This window comes from Agelaius phoeniceus, chromosome 14 (assembly GCF_051311805.1).
Source record: "Agelaius phoeniceus isolate bAgePho1 chromosome 14, bAgePho1.hap1, whole genome shotgun sequence".
NCBI classification, from domain to species: Eukaryota; Metazoa; Chordata; class Aves; order Passeriformes; family Icteridae; genus Agelaius; species Agelaius phoeniceus.
In genome coordinates this window covers 14,737,407-14,752,307 of record NC_135278.1, presented here as the reverse complement: position 1 = coordinate 14,752,307, position 14,901 = coordinate 14,737,407, and the positions used below count along the sequence as shown (strand labels likewise).

The 14,901-nt window shown below is 50.8% G+C and overlaps 1 protein-coding gene across 1 annotated transcript in view; it reads right to left on the bottom strand.

Annotated features, from left to right (window-relative positions):
• The window catches only part of AR (androgen receptor), a 41,819-nt gene that overhangs the window by 5,911 nt on the left and 21,007 nt on the right, over positions 1–14,901 (bottom strand). The window contains exons 3-7 of the mRNA XM_054641475.2: positions 9,377–9,493; positions 3,575–3,862; positions 1,330–1,474; positions 447–577; positions 104–261 (exon numbers count right to left, since the gene is read on the bottom strand). Coding sequence (XP_054497450.2) covers positions 104–261; positions 447–577; positions 1,330–1,474; positions 3,575–3,862; positions 9,377–9,493 — 839 coding nt within the window. The remainder of the gene's footprint in view (positions 1–103; positions 262–446; positions 578–1,329; positions 1,475–3,574; positions 3,863–9,376; positions 9,494–14,901) is intronic.

Genomic DNA, 14,901 nt, shown 5'->3' with positions numbered 1-14,901 from the left:
GGAATGATCATTTTCTCTGTGAGAAGTTTCTTTTTTATTTTGTTTCTTATGCTTTTAGATGGACATTATGTGTACAGATGGACGTTTTCCTGTCCTCTCTTACCGGATGCACGGAATCCAGGACCTTGGTGAGCTGGTAAAACCTCCGGGAGCAGGAGGTGGGGTTCTTCCTCTTGCAGGCAATGATACGGTCAAGTTCCTTGATGTAATTCATGCGGAGCTCATCAAAGAGCTTCTGGTTCTTCAGGCCATCCACTGGAACTGGGTGGGAGGAGAAGGAAACGGTGAGAGGAGTCCAGAGAGTGACAACAATAGGAGAGCAGGAGGAAGGCTGAAGCAGGAGACATCCCCAGCCTCCTCCTGGGAAGTGAAAGTCCAGGCACAGGAAAAGCACCAGATGCCTCAAGGCGCTGGAGCTCTGTGGAGGGAATGGTGTGGATACTTACTAATACTGAAGAAGAGGAGAGCCTTCATACAGAGGAACTCCTGGGGTGTGATCTGAAGCCACCCAAATTCCTGGGAGAGGTGCCGCATCCTGATGCACTGGCTGTACATCCTGGATTTGTGCATGCGGTACCTGGCAGGGTGAGACGGGCACAGATGGCACTGAGCCCAGCGTGCACGTGTGTGACAGGGAGGACACTCCCTGACCCAGCAAATGCCCCTGCCTGGCACAGCCTGCTGCCAAGGGCCTGAGTTCTGCCACCTGCAGGAGTGGAGCATTTTCCAGAATGCCTGTGTGTGATCCTCACTGGACACAGATGGCTACAAGGGACTTGCAGCGTTTGTCTGAAGAGCGACTGCAATGATTTCCCAAACATTTCTGTCTGTGAGGGATATGAGGATGAGTTGGAGCTCCCAGGCAGGTGGGAATTTGCTGCTGCTGTGTTTGGTTATTGGGTTCAAGCTCCTCAATCTGTCTGCCAGTAAACCCTCCCCAGCTCTAAACTGATGGCACATAAGGAGAGCCCACCAGGACCTTACAGTACATTTTATCTCTATCTCTGCTCACCCCAGCTACCCAACAGAGCTGGAATTCAAACCCCATAGCACAAAGGCAGAAATGGAGCACTCCCTCACCCAGCTTCTGCTGCTGCCCTGGTGGGCATCAGCCCACGGCAAGGCTGAGGGAGCAGGCAGAAGGACCCAGAGAGGCATCATAATGCCCTCATTGCTCTTGGAGGTCACCATGGGTGGTGGCAGTGGGGAGCAGGATGGGCACAGCCAGGGTGGGCTGTGCTGGGCAGCTCAGTGTAACTGCTCTAAGTGTAGCTTGTCACCTGGGCTGACCCAAAGCCCAGAGTTAGGCTGTTGTTGTTTCACACTTACTCATTGAAGACCAGGTCTGGAGCGAAGTAAAGCATCCTGGAATTGACGTTGGTGAAGGATCTCCACCCCATAGCAAACACCATCAGGCCCATCCAAGAGTATTGGATTATTGACATCTGGTCATCCACATGCAGGTTGCGAAATCCTAATAAACAATGAGGGAGGGATGTTACAAATTACTATGGGCTTCCTGCAGTTTCCAGGGCAGTTTCCAGGCAGACTCCAGCTCTCCTGCAGCGCTTCTCTTAGGACAAGGTGGTCAGTCCACAGCCAAAGCTCAGCCAGCTCGTGTCTCAGGACATGAGTCATGACATGGAGCTCCCACCTTGACTGGGAATCAAGGATAGACAAGCACAAAGCTGCCCCTGGAAGGGAAGAAAGGGAACTTCAGAGACAAAGAGGGGAGAAAGTTCCATTAGGACTGCACCAATTTAGGTAACTGGACTTTAATGTGATGCTCAGAGGCAGCAAACAGCCCCTTGGCCTCCCACCATTGTTACAGGTGCTCTGGTTTCTGCCCCATGCACACTGCATGGATCTCTTGACTGTGGGAATGAGCATGGAAACCTCAGCTACACTGCAAGAGAAACGAAAATAGCAACTAAATTCAAATTACCATTCCCAGATGGCAGCCCAGAGTTAAACCCCAGGCATGCTTACACCACCTCCAATGCTGTTTTTTTCAACATACTTGTAAATAGGCAAATATAATTGAGTTTCAAGGCAATCATACATTATTTCAATCAAATATTAAAGCAATTTAACAGCTCCAGAGTATAATTACAACCCATTGAGGCAAGGATCTCTGTGCTTTGGAGAGCTCTTCAAGGCAAACAAGCTGGAGAATGAACCTTGCCCAGATGCCACCCTGGCACAGTCAGCGCTGGCCCCAGGGGCAGCAGGGCAGCAGCTGACACTGCTACACACTGAGGGGTCGGGCATCAGGTGCAGTTCAGGAGAGTAAAACCCTCTGATAAAGGGCTGGTTATGATAGAAAACATTTCCCACAGCACTCTCCCTTTCCATCAGCACTACTGCAGTGGTAGAGCCTCAGCCCTGGATGCCAGGTGGCTTTGGTGGTGTCTCTGTGGATCCTGATGTCTGGTGTAGACAAGCCAAAGAGGAAGAAAGATTTGTCCCTGGTTTTACAAGCCAAGTGACTCAAGAATAGCAGAAACAGAATGGGCTACTCTACATTTAAGGGTATGCAGACCAATATCTCATTGGGAGCACCAGTCTAGGGGGCTGCTAAACTCCTGGGAATGTCAGACACCTGACCACAGCTCATCACCAGGGTTTGGCAGAGAGTGGCAAACTTACTGTGCCTCAGTCTCCTCCTCCTCTCGCTGTATCACCCCACACATACAAGGAGTGGGGTTCCTCCTTTCTCTGGTGTCCCCTGAGGAATGGGGCCAGAAAGGAGAAAGCAGCAGGACCTGGCCCCACGCCCCAGTTTCCAGGATGCTGGGAGGTGAGCAGGGTGATGCTGTGCCCAGACTGAGCTCAGCCCTCTGCAATCCCACTCACCCAGTTCCAGGATTACAAGGTGGAACAGGCAGCATGTCACCAACCTTGCAGAGATGCCTTGCAAATCCAGCTCAATGAACACATCATTCACCAGGATGCTCCATTTACTACACCTGCTGACCAGAATCTGGAAAATTCCTGACCCCTGTAACTTCTCTGAAGGCATCACAAATATATCACACCAGGCCATCACATGGGCAACCTGAGTGACTGCCAGGAAAAGCCTTTTGGGATTCTGCAATGCTCTTCTGCCATGTTGTTGCTATTTACCCTTTTCATCACTTCAGGGGTGTTCTGGGACAGGGCTGATCCTTGTCTAGAGGGCACTTCTGCAGGGCTGGCAGACACAGCTTGGAAGTGGAGCAAAACCTCCATGGAAAGAGGGGGAGAAGAGCAGGATCCAGAGCCCAGACCAGCTGCAGCCCTACCATGAGGGGAAGTGCCCTGTGCCTACATGGTATCACTGACCAGGGGCTGTGTGAACTCAGAGTATAATTACAACACATTCCATCACACCTCAGTTCCTTCTCCCATCATCAGCCCCTCTAGAGACAAGTCCCACGCTGCTACAGGCAGGGGACACACACACTGTCCATGGAGATGGTCCCCCAGGAGCTGTGTGATGGGACAGGGGCTGCAGACCACCCCCTCTGCACCTGCCCCCAGCAGTGCACATGGGCTTTGGAGCTGCAGGGGATTTGTTTGCTTTCCTTCTCACCTGGCAGAGCCTTTGCCCATTTGACCACGTAGACCAGCTGCCTCTCCCCAAGCTCGTTCAGGCTGGTCAGCAGGTTGGAGAAGGAGTCAGGCTGGCTGTTGTCATGGCCAGCACACACCACCCCAGGCTCGATGGCTTCCAGGACATTGAGGAAGATGGGCTGGCACTCGTAGCCATCAATTCGTGTCATCACCAGCTTGGGAGCTTGCTCCTCTGTTGGGCTGGACGAGCTGGCTCCATCCATGTCATCCTGGGCCTTCAGGTTACCCAGTTTCTTCAGCTTGCGGGCTGTGGGAAAGATACAGTTTAGTGTGATACTTAAAAACATGTTAAAAACATGTCAGGGCTTCTTGGCTCCATCGTTGTAGTTATGAGGAAAGGAAAAGCGATGACCAGCAGCAGCTCCTCCCTCAGCGGTCACTGCCCAAGGAGTGCCCTGGCATTGCAGCTCTCACCTAAGAGGAGAACACACTGTGTGACAAAATCCATTTTGTTGTTAATCTGACATGGAAAAAAACCAACATCATTTACATCCCCTGCAACGATTTGTCTCTAACTCCCACTTAGAAACAGAGAGGAAGATCCAGGGAAGAGAGAGAAGAGATTTTGATTCAACTCAAACTACTGCTCATATGCAATCAAAAAGAGGAGCAACACGAGATGATAAACTCAGCATACAGCCATGTTCCAGGGAGAAAAAACATTGCACTTGCATGCCCAAGTGGGATTGTGCCATCCCAGAGCAGGGCAGAAGCAGGATGCATCTGAGATAAAAGCCTCCTCCCTGCAATGCCTGCTGCCCCACAGCCAGGCTCTCCCAAACACGCTGCACACATGTTACACAAAACACATCTCAGAAGCCAGCAGGGGGTTCCAGGGCTGTTTTCCTGGAGTCTCCACCCAGCAGGAGTGGACCCAAGCCAGGTGGTCTCACTCTGCTGTGCAGCCTCACGAGCCCCATCAGCAGAGCAGGCAGCTGGCAGGGGGACCAAAGCAGCAGGTGACTGTGCCTGTGCCTGTGCCCAACATGAAAAGGTGTTTTCCCCACACACCTGGCTCTTAACCACAGCTGCAGCACTCCAGAGGTGTGATACCAGAGGTCTTGGAGAGTCCATGTTCCCCTCATTGATACCAGCACGACATTGCTCAGCACAGGTGGCCTGCTCCTGCCACCCCTCACCGAATCCAAACCCCAACTAATTAGAGAACAAAAGCCCATGGCTTCAGCAGGTAATACAACATCAAACCAGTTGTCCTTGGGGTTTTGGCTCCTTCATTATATGATACTTATCTCGAATTTCCTTTCAGCTGTAATTAGAAAAATAAGCAGTAAAACATAAAAATGTCAAGTCAAAGTGCAGCTCTGTAAATTAACTCCAAATGCTGATTTTTTTTTTTGTACTCTGTATGATCTGCTGTATGGGCAGTGAAAACAGGCCTCTCTGTAAAAAGGGAGGAGAAAGGATTAATACAAATAAAGGAGAGCAAGAGGAAAACAGTGCTGCAGCACAGTGTGATGGCCTCTGGCCATCAGCCACTCGTTTGATACAGCCTCCTCTCCCTTGCCTCCAAAGTCACAGCTCTGCCAAGGCCACCACTAACCCACATCCCCAAGTGACACAGCCACAAATCTGTTAAATCCCCCCAGGGATGCTGACTCCACTTGGGCAGCCTGTGACAGAGTTTGGGTTTAGAAATAACCACTGCCCCAGGTCATGTGCGTGAGCTAAGCTCACATGTACAAAACACACATTTGGTTTAAATGCTTGGGTTTTTTCCCTTAATATTTAATTATCTAGTATGAAAAGATCCTGACTGAAGTGAGAAGATAGCAAATACCTACTGCATTGGCTCTGAAACTGCAGCCACAAACCAGACTCCTCTGTGACAATGGGTGTTAGCTGTGCTATCAGACAAGCCTTGGGTTTGTGCATTCCAGGAGCACTGAAATACTGACATTACCAGGTGGAGAAAACCTTCAGAGGTAAAGACTGGCTTCTACTCAGTCACCTGTGCCAAACCCCTTTGTAGTGGTGGCTCCTACTCAGCAGGTAATATAAACAAAAATTTAAAAATTGGAATTATAGACATCTGTAATGCTTTTACTCTAGGATGAGCTAAGCTGGGTAGAAGTCTACATTGCACTTCTTCAAACCAAGGTGGGAGAAACCTTAGGATATGTGATTAATATTGGGATGTTCCTGCTTGGCTGTCAGCAGGGACAAGGGGCCCAGAGGGCCTCAAGGTACAGCTGCAGCACAGCACTGCCCCAAGCCCTGCAAGCTGGCCTGGGGGTCTCTGGGGAACTATTGGATGGATTTGAAAAAAAGCTTAAAGGACACAATTATATATCACAATAAAATATTCAGCAGTGCAAGAACCCCCGGGAGCACACTCAGAGTGATGGCCAAAGTGATGCACATTTTAAGCATCCCCCTTACAGGCCTTTCTAAAGCTCTGAGGAAGGAGCACTCTGGGCTCCAGCACCAATTTTCATGATGCTAGGACTTAGGGAAGATACGGAGACCTGGAAGAAGCTGCTCTTGCACTGGCTACAATGGAGAGATCCTGCAGCACACGTCGAGCTCAGCTGCCAGTGGGACAGCGAGGAGCAGAACAGGACTTGTTTGAGAACTTGCTGCCCTTTGCTGTTTTTATGAACTTCACACCAGGCTTGCCAAAAGCAGAACCCGTCAAGCTATCAATCTTGTCTGGCACAACAATTTCAGTTGATAATAATAAAATTACTGGTTGTGGCAGACACATTTAAGAGATCTGAGTCAATCAGGTCTACATGACTGGAAAGAACTTGAAGGATGTAATAGTAGATAGTGCTGCTGAATTATTGCAAATTCCCTAGTGATACATCTCAAGGCAATTACTGTGTTGAAACAACATCAGACAGGTTTGTTTCTTACAAGGGTGGCTCATTCACCCCAAAACCAGACTTAACCATTTTCACTCAACCAGCCCATATGGCAATGTATGGATGGGAAAATGGGCATGAACATTAAGAACAGATGGACTGAGGTCAGCAGACAAGGGCTGATAGGTGTTGGCAAGCTGCAGAAGCCATGAGGACACTGAAGATTTGACAACACATCTTGGGGCAAGGAGGTAAGGAATGTCACTTTGGTGGCTGTGTATGAGGAAAAAGGGTTATTGAGTCACAGGTGATAAATACCCGCTGCAGGGACAGAAAATCAATAAAATTAGGGGTTTTAATCAAGCAAACCAAGTTGTAATAAAGATCCAACTGCTGTAAATCAAGGGCAGACCAGATGAAAAATCAGGTACAGCCTGATTGTAACACTGATTGTAACTGCTGCAATGGCTCTGCAAAAATTGTGTCAAATTCCCCCTGGCTGGAATCAATACCCACTGTGTGGTGAGACAGCAGCTCTGCTCTGCCCCCAGCAGCTGCACCTGAATTAGGACTGAATTAACACACCTATGCCTCAAGCCTGGACTTTCACAAGCTTTTGGCTGTTACTACAGGAGATTTCTAGCCCTACTCTAAACAAAATGAAAGGAATTACACATGTTTTGTGGTTTTGCTCCAGCCAGGACCCACATGGTTGCAGCACGGGTGGCTGCCAGCTCTGGCTGCAGGCACAGGAGCTTGGAGTGCCCACAGGAATAGCCCCTGGCACCTCTCATGCTCCCTGGCCTCAGGGCTGGCAGGATCCCTGCAGCTGTGCCCATTCCAGGACATTTCCTGAGCTCAGGGCTGGCAGGATCCCTGCAGCTGTGCCCATTCCAGGACATTTCCTGGGCTCAGGGCTGGCAGGATCCCTGCAGCTGTGCCCATTCCAGGACATTTCCTGGGCTCAGAGCTGGCAGGATCCCTGCAGCTGTGCCCATTCCAGGACATTTCCTGGGCTCAGAGCTGGCAGGATCCCTGCAGCTGTGCCCATTCCAGGACATTTCCTGAGCTCAGGGCTGGGAGGATCCCTGCAGCTGTGCCCATTCCAGGACATTTCCTGGGCTCAGGGCTGGCAGGATCCCTGCAGCTGTGCCCATTCCCGGACATTTCCTGGGCTCAGGGCTGGCAGGATCCCTGCAGCATCTTCCCCAGCAGCAGGCACAGGTGCAGTGGGATGGTGGGCACAGGCCAGCACACCACTAGGACCCAATACACTAAAACAGCATTATCACTGGCTTTTTGCTCTTTTTTTTTCCTTTTCCCTCTCTACAGTATCTTTTCCCTCTCTATAGAGAGAAGATCCTACTTAGTGGATACCAGCTTGCAGGTCACTGTGATCTCAATCAATAATGAAGTGCTTCAACACATTGCCATCCTGTTCCAGAGCAGAGCCTGCAGAAGGCATTCAGTGTGCCACCTCCCCCTTCTCCTCCCTCTCCTCCTCCTCCTCCCCCACCAGAGCACCAGGGATGTACCCCATCAGGGACTGTAATTAACCACCAGTTAAAAGCAACTGGTTGGAGCTTGGGAGTGATTTCAAACGCCCTGCCTCCGCTGTGGGAGAGGTTACTGTGGGCAACCACAAGCTTGCCTGTTTGTAACAATTGCCTTTACACCGACATCCAAACCAAATGTAAAATAGACCAGGCAGAACAGGTCAGGGTGACCCAAAGAGCTGAAGAAAAAAAGAAGGGAGCGGGGTATCCGTATTAGCATTAATTTTGTCAGTGTGTCCTGCAGAAGAGGGTTACACTGATGTATGTCTTCTCCTACTTATGGAAACTTCACCAGAAAAAAGCACTTAAAATAAGCTAAGGAAAGGGAGGGAGGACTGCACTGCCTTTTGGGATCTTTGGGGAGAAATCAAACGAAAGCCTCTGCTCCTTGGTGAGTCACAAATCAGAGCCACTTCAGGAACAAGTCCTTCAAGACAGTGTTGTTGCAGCCCAGCAGCTCTGGAGGCTCAGCCCATCCCAGCAATGGGGTCAGGATTTAACCCAAAAATGCTGACACACCCAAGCAGTCTGGGCTCCCTCTGTCCCCCTGTGCTGTGCCTGGCACTGCCAGGGCTCCCCTCTGCAGCCCCAGAAGCCCCCTCAATCCAGGGCTTCCCAGCCGGGGCAGGTCTTTCAGTGCCCTTTTCCAGGATTTTTTCCTCCTCACAGAATCACAGTGTGATTTAGGTTTGGAAGGGACCTTAAAGATCATCCAGTTCCACCCCCTGCCATGGGCAGTGACCCCTTCCACTATCCCAGCTTGCTCCAAGCCCTGTCCAAGTTTACAAGGCCTTGGGGACTTCCAGGGATGGGGCAGCCACAGCTTCCCTGGGCACCCTGTGCCAGGGCCTCACCACACAGGGAAGAATTTCATCAAATGTACTCAACAAGGAGACACCCAGTGATCAACACTAGCTTATAGACTATGAGCAGAAAACCTCAGATTTTGGATATCAGCACCCTGTTAGTTTTAGTAGGGCTACAGGTTTGGGAACAGAGAAAAATTGTAACAAGGATCAGGGACACAGGAGCAACTTCCATCCTGCAAAAGAAAACACTGAGCTTGTAATTTCACCAAGAAATTGCTCCTTTCTGCCTTGGAATAATCCCATCAAAAGAGGGGAGTGCTCTGCTCTGAGGCTCCAGGAGCCAGAACCAACTCACCCTGCTGTTTAATTTTTTTAGATTCACAAGGTTTGAAATGAGGGAAAAATAACTTTTCCTGAAACACAAACAAAAGCTATTGAAATACCCCATTTTGCTAGTACAACCCTGAAAACATTTGCTGAGGGTGTATCCATCAGCCTCATTTTCCAGCCCCTTACTGACTGTTCATCCCCCAGGTGACACAGAGGGCCCCAGGGGGGACCCTGGCCGTACCTCCGAGCGTCATCCCGGCCTCGTAGCACTTGCGCAGGCGGCACGAGGGGCAGTTTTTCCGCCGGAACTTGTCGATGGTGCAGTCGTTGCGGCTGGCACAGAGGTACTTCTGTTTACCTAAAACACCAGAGAGACACAGCATGGGTGCTGGGTGCCAGCAGAGAGACAGGCTGGCCTCTTTTGGGATCACCAAGGGCAGCCTGGAGAGTTTGGTTCTTGTTTTTTAAATGTCATCCATCTATCCGTGTCATCCATCCATCCAATGTCATCCAATGTCACCCATCCATCCAATGTCATCCAACATCATCCAATGTCATCCATCCATCCAATGTCATCCAACATCATCCAATGTCATCCATCCATCCAATGTCATCCAACGTCACCCATCCATCCAATGTCATCCAATGTCATCCATACATCCAATGTCATCCAATGTCATCCATCCATCCAATGTCATCCAACATCATCCAATGTCATCCATCCATCCAATGTCATCCAACGTCACCCATCCATCCAATGTCATGCAACGTCACCCATCCATCCAATGTCATCCAACATCATCCAATGTCATCCATCCATCCAATGTCATCCAATGTCATCCAACGTCACCCATCCATCCAATGTCATCCAATGTCACCCATCTATCCAATGTCATCCAATGTCATCCATCCATCCAATGTCATCCAACGTCACCCATCCATCCAATGTCATCCAACGTCACCCATCCACCCAATGTCATCCAACGTCACCCACCCATCAGCCATTGCATGGCTTTTGGGGGTTTTCTCCCAGAACAAACCCCACAGTTTGATCCTTCTGCCACAATACTCACCTATCAGTCCCCTCAGAACCACGATGCTCTACAGATTTTTTTGGGGCTGAATTATTTTTTGTGCAACCCATTGGTACCAGTTGGGTCTGTTGTATCTACAGATACTGGGGTTGGGGAGCTGCTGCTCCACAGGTGAGTCTGATGCCACCCTGTCCCCTGGGATGTATCTGCAGTCAGCCTGGAGGGAACTGGGACCAGCAACTCCCTATACAGAGGACCTTGTGCAGCTGTGGGTTTTGGGGAGGTGCAGGAAATTCAGAAGTTCCTTATGGTGAGAGTCAGCCACACCTCAGACTCAGCCTGCACTCGCTCAGAGAGCAGCTCGTGCAGCTCCAGGCCACAGCTTTTTTTCACTGCCCCATTTGCCAGACAAGCCAAGAATCATCACTTTTCTTGTCAAGTTTGAACACATTTACTGGATCAGGATTTATCTGATGTTCTTCAGGCTGCTCCAAACCAAACTGGACTCAGCACACCACAGAGAGGTGCAGCTTATAGACCCAGAAACAGCCCACAGGGGTTAATAAATAAAGGCCAATGGCCTTTATTTATTATCCTGCAAGGGGTTACTTTCTGCATTCCTGTAGGAACAGCCCTCTGGAGTCATCAGAAGTCTATGAATAAGGTGAGGCTGAATCCATCCTATTAATGTGCCAGTTTTGACATGAGATGCACCAATTTTGGTGCATAGATTTTACAACCCCCACACCCCCCCCATTGCTGCCCTCACTGCCACTGCCTGAGGCTTTCACTGGGGCTCCTGAGTCCCCCCACTCGTGCCTGGCCACAGTTTTGGCAGGACCAGCTGCCACTGTCACCCTCACAGACCCCCCTGGCAGGGCTCAGCACCCAGCCCACTCCTCCCACAGCACTCAGGGGCTGCACAAACACCCCATGTTTGACCTTCTCAGAACTGCCCTCTTCAAAGTGGATCATCACACACCCCTGTGCCTCAGCCATCACCTGCATTACTCACCACATCTCACACCTGTTAAATCATTTTAACACTGTCCTCAGAACAGCTCTTCTCACCTTCTCCCTGGCTCATTTCCCATGGGAGGGATACTGAGGCAAGCCTGGATGACACCTAAATCGCTAAGGACCCTAAGGGGAGTGCAAACACCATCCTCCCTTTCAACAGCTCATTGAGGAGGAGGATGAGTAACAAAGAACTTCAGCTGAAACTGGGTTACTTGCAGTTATTTTTGTGCCAGGGGCACTGAGAGCTGAGGCCACACTCGCTCCACTCAACCTTCTTAGGTACTCACAAACGGGTGCCCTACTTTCTGGGAATGGAGAGCTGGAAGCAGATCTGGCTGCCTGAGCCCCCCAAGAGTGTTCCAGGATCAGGCACAGCTGTGTCAGGAGCAGCACCCCACAGCCCCAGGCTCACCCCCAGGATCTGGACAGACCCCAACACGTGGGCTCATCCCCACCCTGCTCTGCCCCAGGGGAGGGAGCACACATGAGGTTTGGTAGTGGAGTCCAAGCCTTGCTCCACTGTGCTGTTTCCCATCTGCTCCTCAGCAGCACCTCCCAGCTCCAGAACTGCTGAGCAGGGACATGGAGAGGGAGCCTCTCCCACGAGCCAGGAGCAGGCAGAGGGGCCCAGAGGACAAACAGAGCATGCTGGAGGAGGCTGCAGGATGGCAGTGCCACCCCAGAGAGAGCAGCACAGGCTGTGAGCTGCAGCCACAGCTCTCCCCACGGTCACGGTACAGTGAGACTGCTGACATGGCCAGGCCAGCTTCATGGTTCATGGACAGGCTCTCTGGGGCAGGAACCTGCTCTCTGTTGTCTGGGCCTGCACAAGTGAGCCCTGTTTACTTTATGCTGTTCTCCAGTAACAAAAAGAGAACCCAACAGCCACAGCAGGTCATGGTGCTGCTGCTGCTGCTGGGCGTGAGAATGAGCTGAGCTCACCTCACCCTAATTCCTGGGGATGCAGAGATTTCCCCTAAACCACCAGGAGAGGAACCACCAGCTCTAAAAGGCAGGAGAACAGGGAAGGGTGGCTGGTAAGCAGATGAGTTCCTTCCCTCTGAAGTGGAGGGAAGTTCCTTCCCTTCTCACACACAGAGACCTGTTTCTAATTTCAGGGTAATTCACTCTCTTCGTTCCAGAGCAAGGTGAGATATTTGCAATCAGCTGCTGTTTATTTAAAGATAAATGTGCTGGTTTTTCCTTCTCTAGAGTTTAACACTGAAACTACTTCTTTGTTTTCTTTTCTCCCCTGCAAACAACAGAGGAGTTTTCTCCTGCCACTCCAAGGCAGAGGCTCTTGCTTTGCAAATCTGTACATACAGGTCCAAACCTCACACCCACTCTGCTCCCCAGCATTCCCACTCTTTGCAAGGCCCATCACCCAGCCTGTCCTTCCCCTATAGACCACTGCCCAGCTGAGGACACTGCAGATGTCACCCAGAGAAGCCCCACATCCCCCCCTGCCCCCAGGTCCTGTCTGTACAGGTGAGGGGGGAAGTCACACCCAGCACTCTCTGCCTTCCAGACCAGCACAGGCACCCCAAGAGAGCATCTTTGCAGCAGCCCCCACCATGAACACACTGCAGTGCTTGTGTCCCCTCTGCTTGGAACGTCCCCCTCCCTTGGGCCCCTCCTGGGCCCCCTCACACCAGGCAGAAGGACTCTTCACCACCTCTGAGCCCTGCCACTCATCTCCTGGGACCACAGCACACACTGGGAGCCAAGGGGAAGAGCTGCTCTCCAGGTCTTCTTGATAAAAATAATGATTTATGGAGGTGAGTTGCTCAATCCAGAGGAATCATCTAACAGCCTGTTGCCACATGAGCTGTTGTGCCCAGACTAACTTTCTCCTCCAGAGAACAAAGTAATCTCTGCAAACATCTGGAGCAAGATATACGACCGTAAATGTGACAAACCAGTAAATGCCTTTTGGAAGACAGAGATCCTCATATTTCAGGACATAAACTGAATTTTAACAGCTGGGGGATAAGGCCAAGCTTTCTGCGAAAGCAATTCCCCTGGGTCTCATGGAACCAGGGAGGCTCCAGAGCTCCCCTGGAAAGCCTCTGCTCCTTGGGGCTGTCACCAGCAGGGCCATGCCCAGAGCTGAGCCTGGGGGTTTGGTGCTGGCACCTTCCCACGTGATGGTCCTATCAATAACTCAGGAGGGCTCAGCCACAAAGCTCCCAGGAGCCAGCACTGAGCCATTCTGAGGAAGTACCTTTGCAAAGTTGTTTCCTGAATAGCCCTCTGTATTTACCAGTGAGCACAGGGAAAGCACACAGAGCTTTCTCTGTGCTCTGGTCGTCCCATCTTTTGCTCTCCCCATGACATTTTAAGGCAAATAACACCCAAACAGTCATGAGAAACCCACCACTGGAGCATCGTGATGCTGCAGCACCACTGAATCTTCTGCAGACTCAATTTCTTTGCATGTCACATCAGCCTGGGAAGGAGGAGAGAGTTTTTTATACCATGGCAAGGATCTTTGCAAACGTTTACTTTAACTTGGTGTCATCTTTAAATCTGGCAAGAAACTGTTGAGTTGGCCCAGAGACATCTCTCTGGTGTAAGGCTAATCCTCAGCAGGTCAGAACATAGAACACTAATCCATATGGAGAATGATGGAGGCACTCAGAGCAGCCTGCACAGCAGCCTGGCTGGGTGCCTGCTAGGAAAATTGCCAAATACTGTGTTATTTTTTTCATTTAGCTCTCTGCTATTTAAAGACAGCCCCATCAGGAGCACAGCCCAAAGCATCCCAGTCCTACACTGCCAGGAATGTTGTGTGGGCAGCTCTGGGCTGGCTAAAGTCACCAGCAGATCTCAGAAACCTCAGAGGGACAAGGAAGGTCTGCAAGGAAGGATGATCCCCCTCCTGGACAGAATGGGAGAGCAGGAACCCCTGGGCTGCTCACTCTGACACAGGAGCTGCCTTGTTTGAAGCATTTTTCTGTTTCAGGGACCAGGGTGGCATCACAAGGACTGAACTCCCATGTCTTCAACCCACCCCAGCCATGCTCACCACACCCAGAGGTGTCCTGCCTGAAGGGAAAAACAACACCTGTGCTGAGCTGGATGAACTTTTTGCTCAGCAGATGAGGAGGGGGAGCCCTCCTTTGTGGCAGCAGGGGAGCAGCACCCTGGTGCCAGGGCAGCCTCCCAGCCCTCTGGACTCTCCCTGCTGGGGCTCTGGGGCTGGTGACTGCAAGGGAGAGCTGGGCTTGGTCACCAATCGAGGCTGGTGACCCTGCAGGTGAGGCAGTCCCCACCAATCTGTGGGGTGTGCTTCAGGGCTGGTCTGGACACAGCCTGGACATCTTGCGAGAGTCTGTGAATCACAAGAGCCAGCAAAACGAGACAAGACAACATTCCTGCCTTTTCTATTAACTCTTCAGCATCTTTCTGGGAAAAGCAGTTGAAACTGAACTTGTGAAACCCCTCAAATCTGTCAAATATTCCATTAAAGCAGGGGTGACCTGCTCCTGCCCATAAAACTCTCAGTGTGTCCAAAGGGAAGAAGAATCAGTGTCACAACCTTTTTTTTTAATCTTTTTCCTTTCTCACCCCTTAGAAGCCAGTGCATGTCCATAAAACCTCCTTAAATACCCCTGAATCCCTGCCAGATAAGTTCACTACTATCTCAGAAGAATATAATAAAAAGGAAATGATGTGCCCAGCTATTTCCCTCCCCTCCAAGATGCTGTTT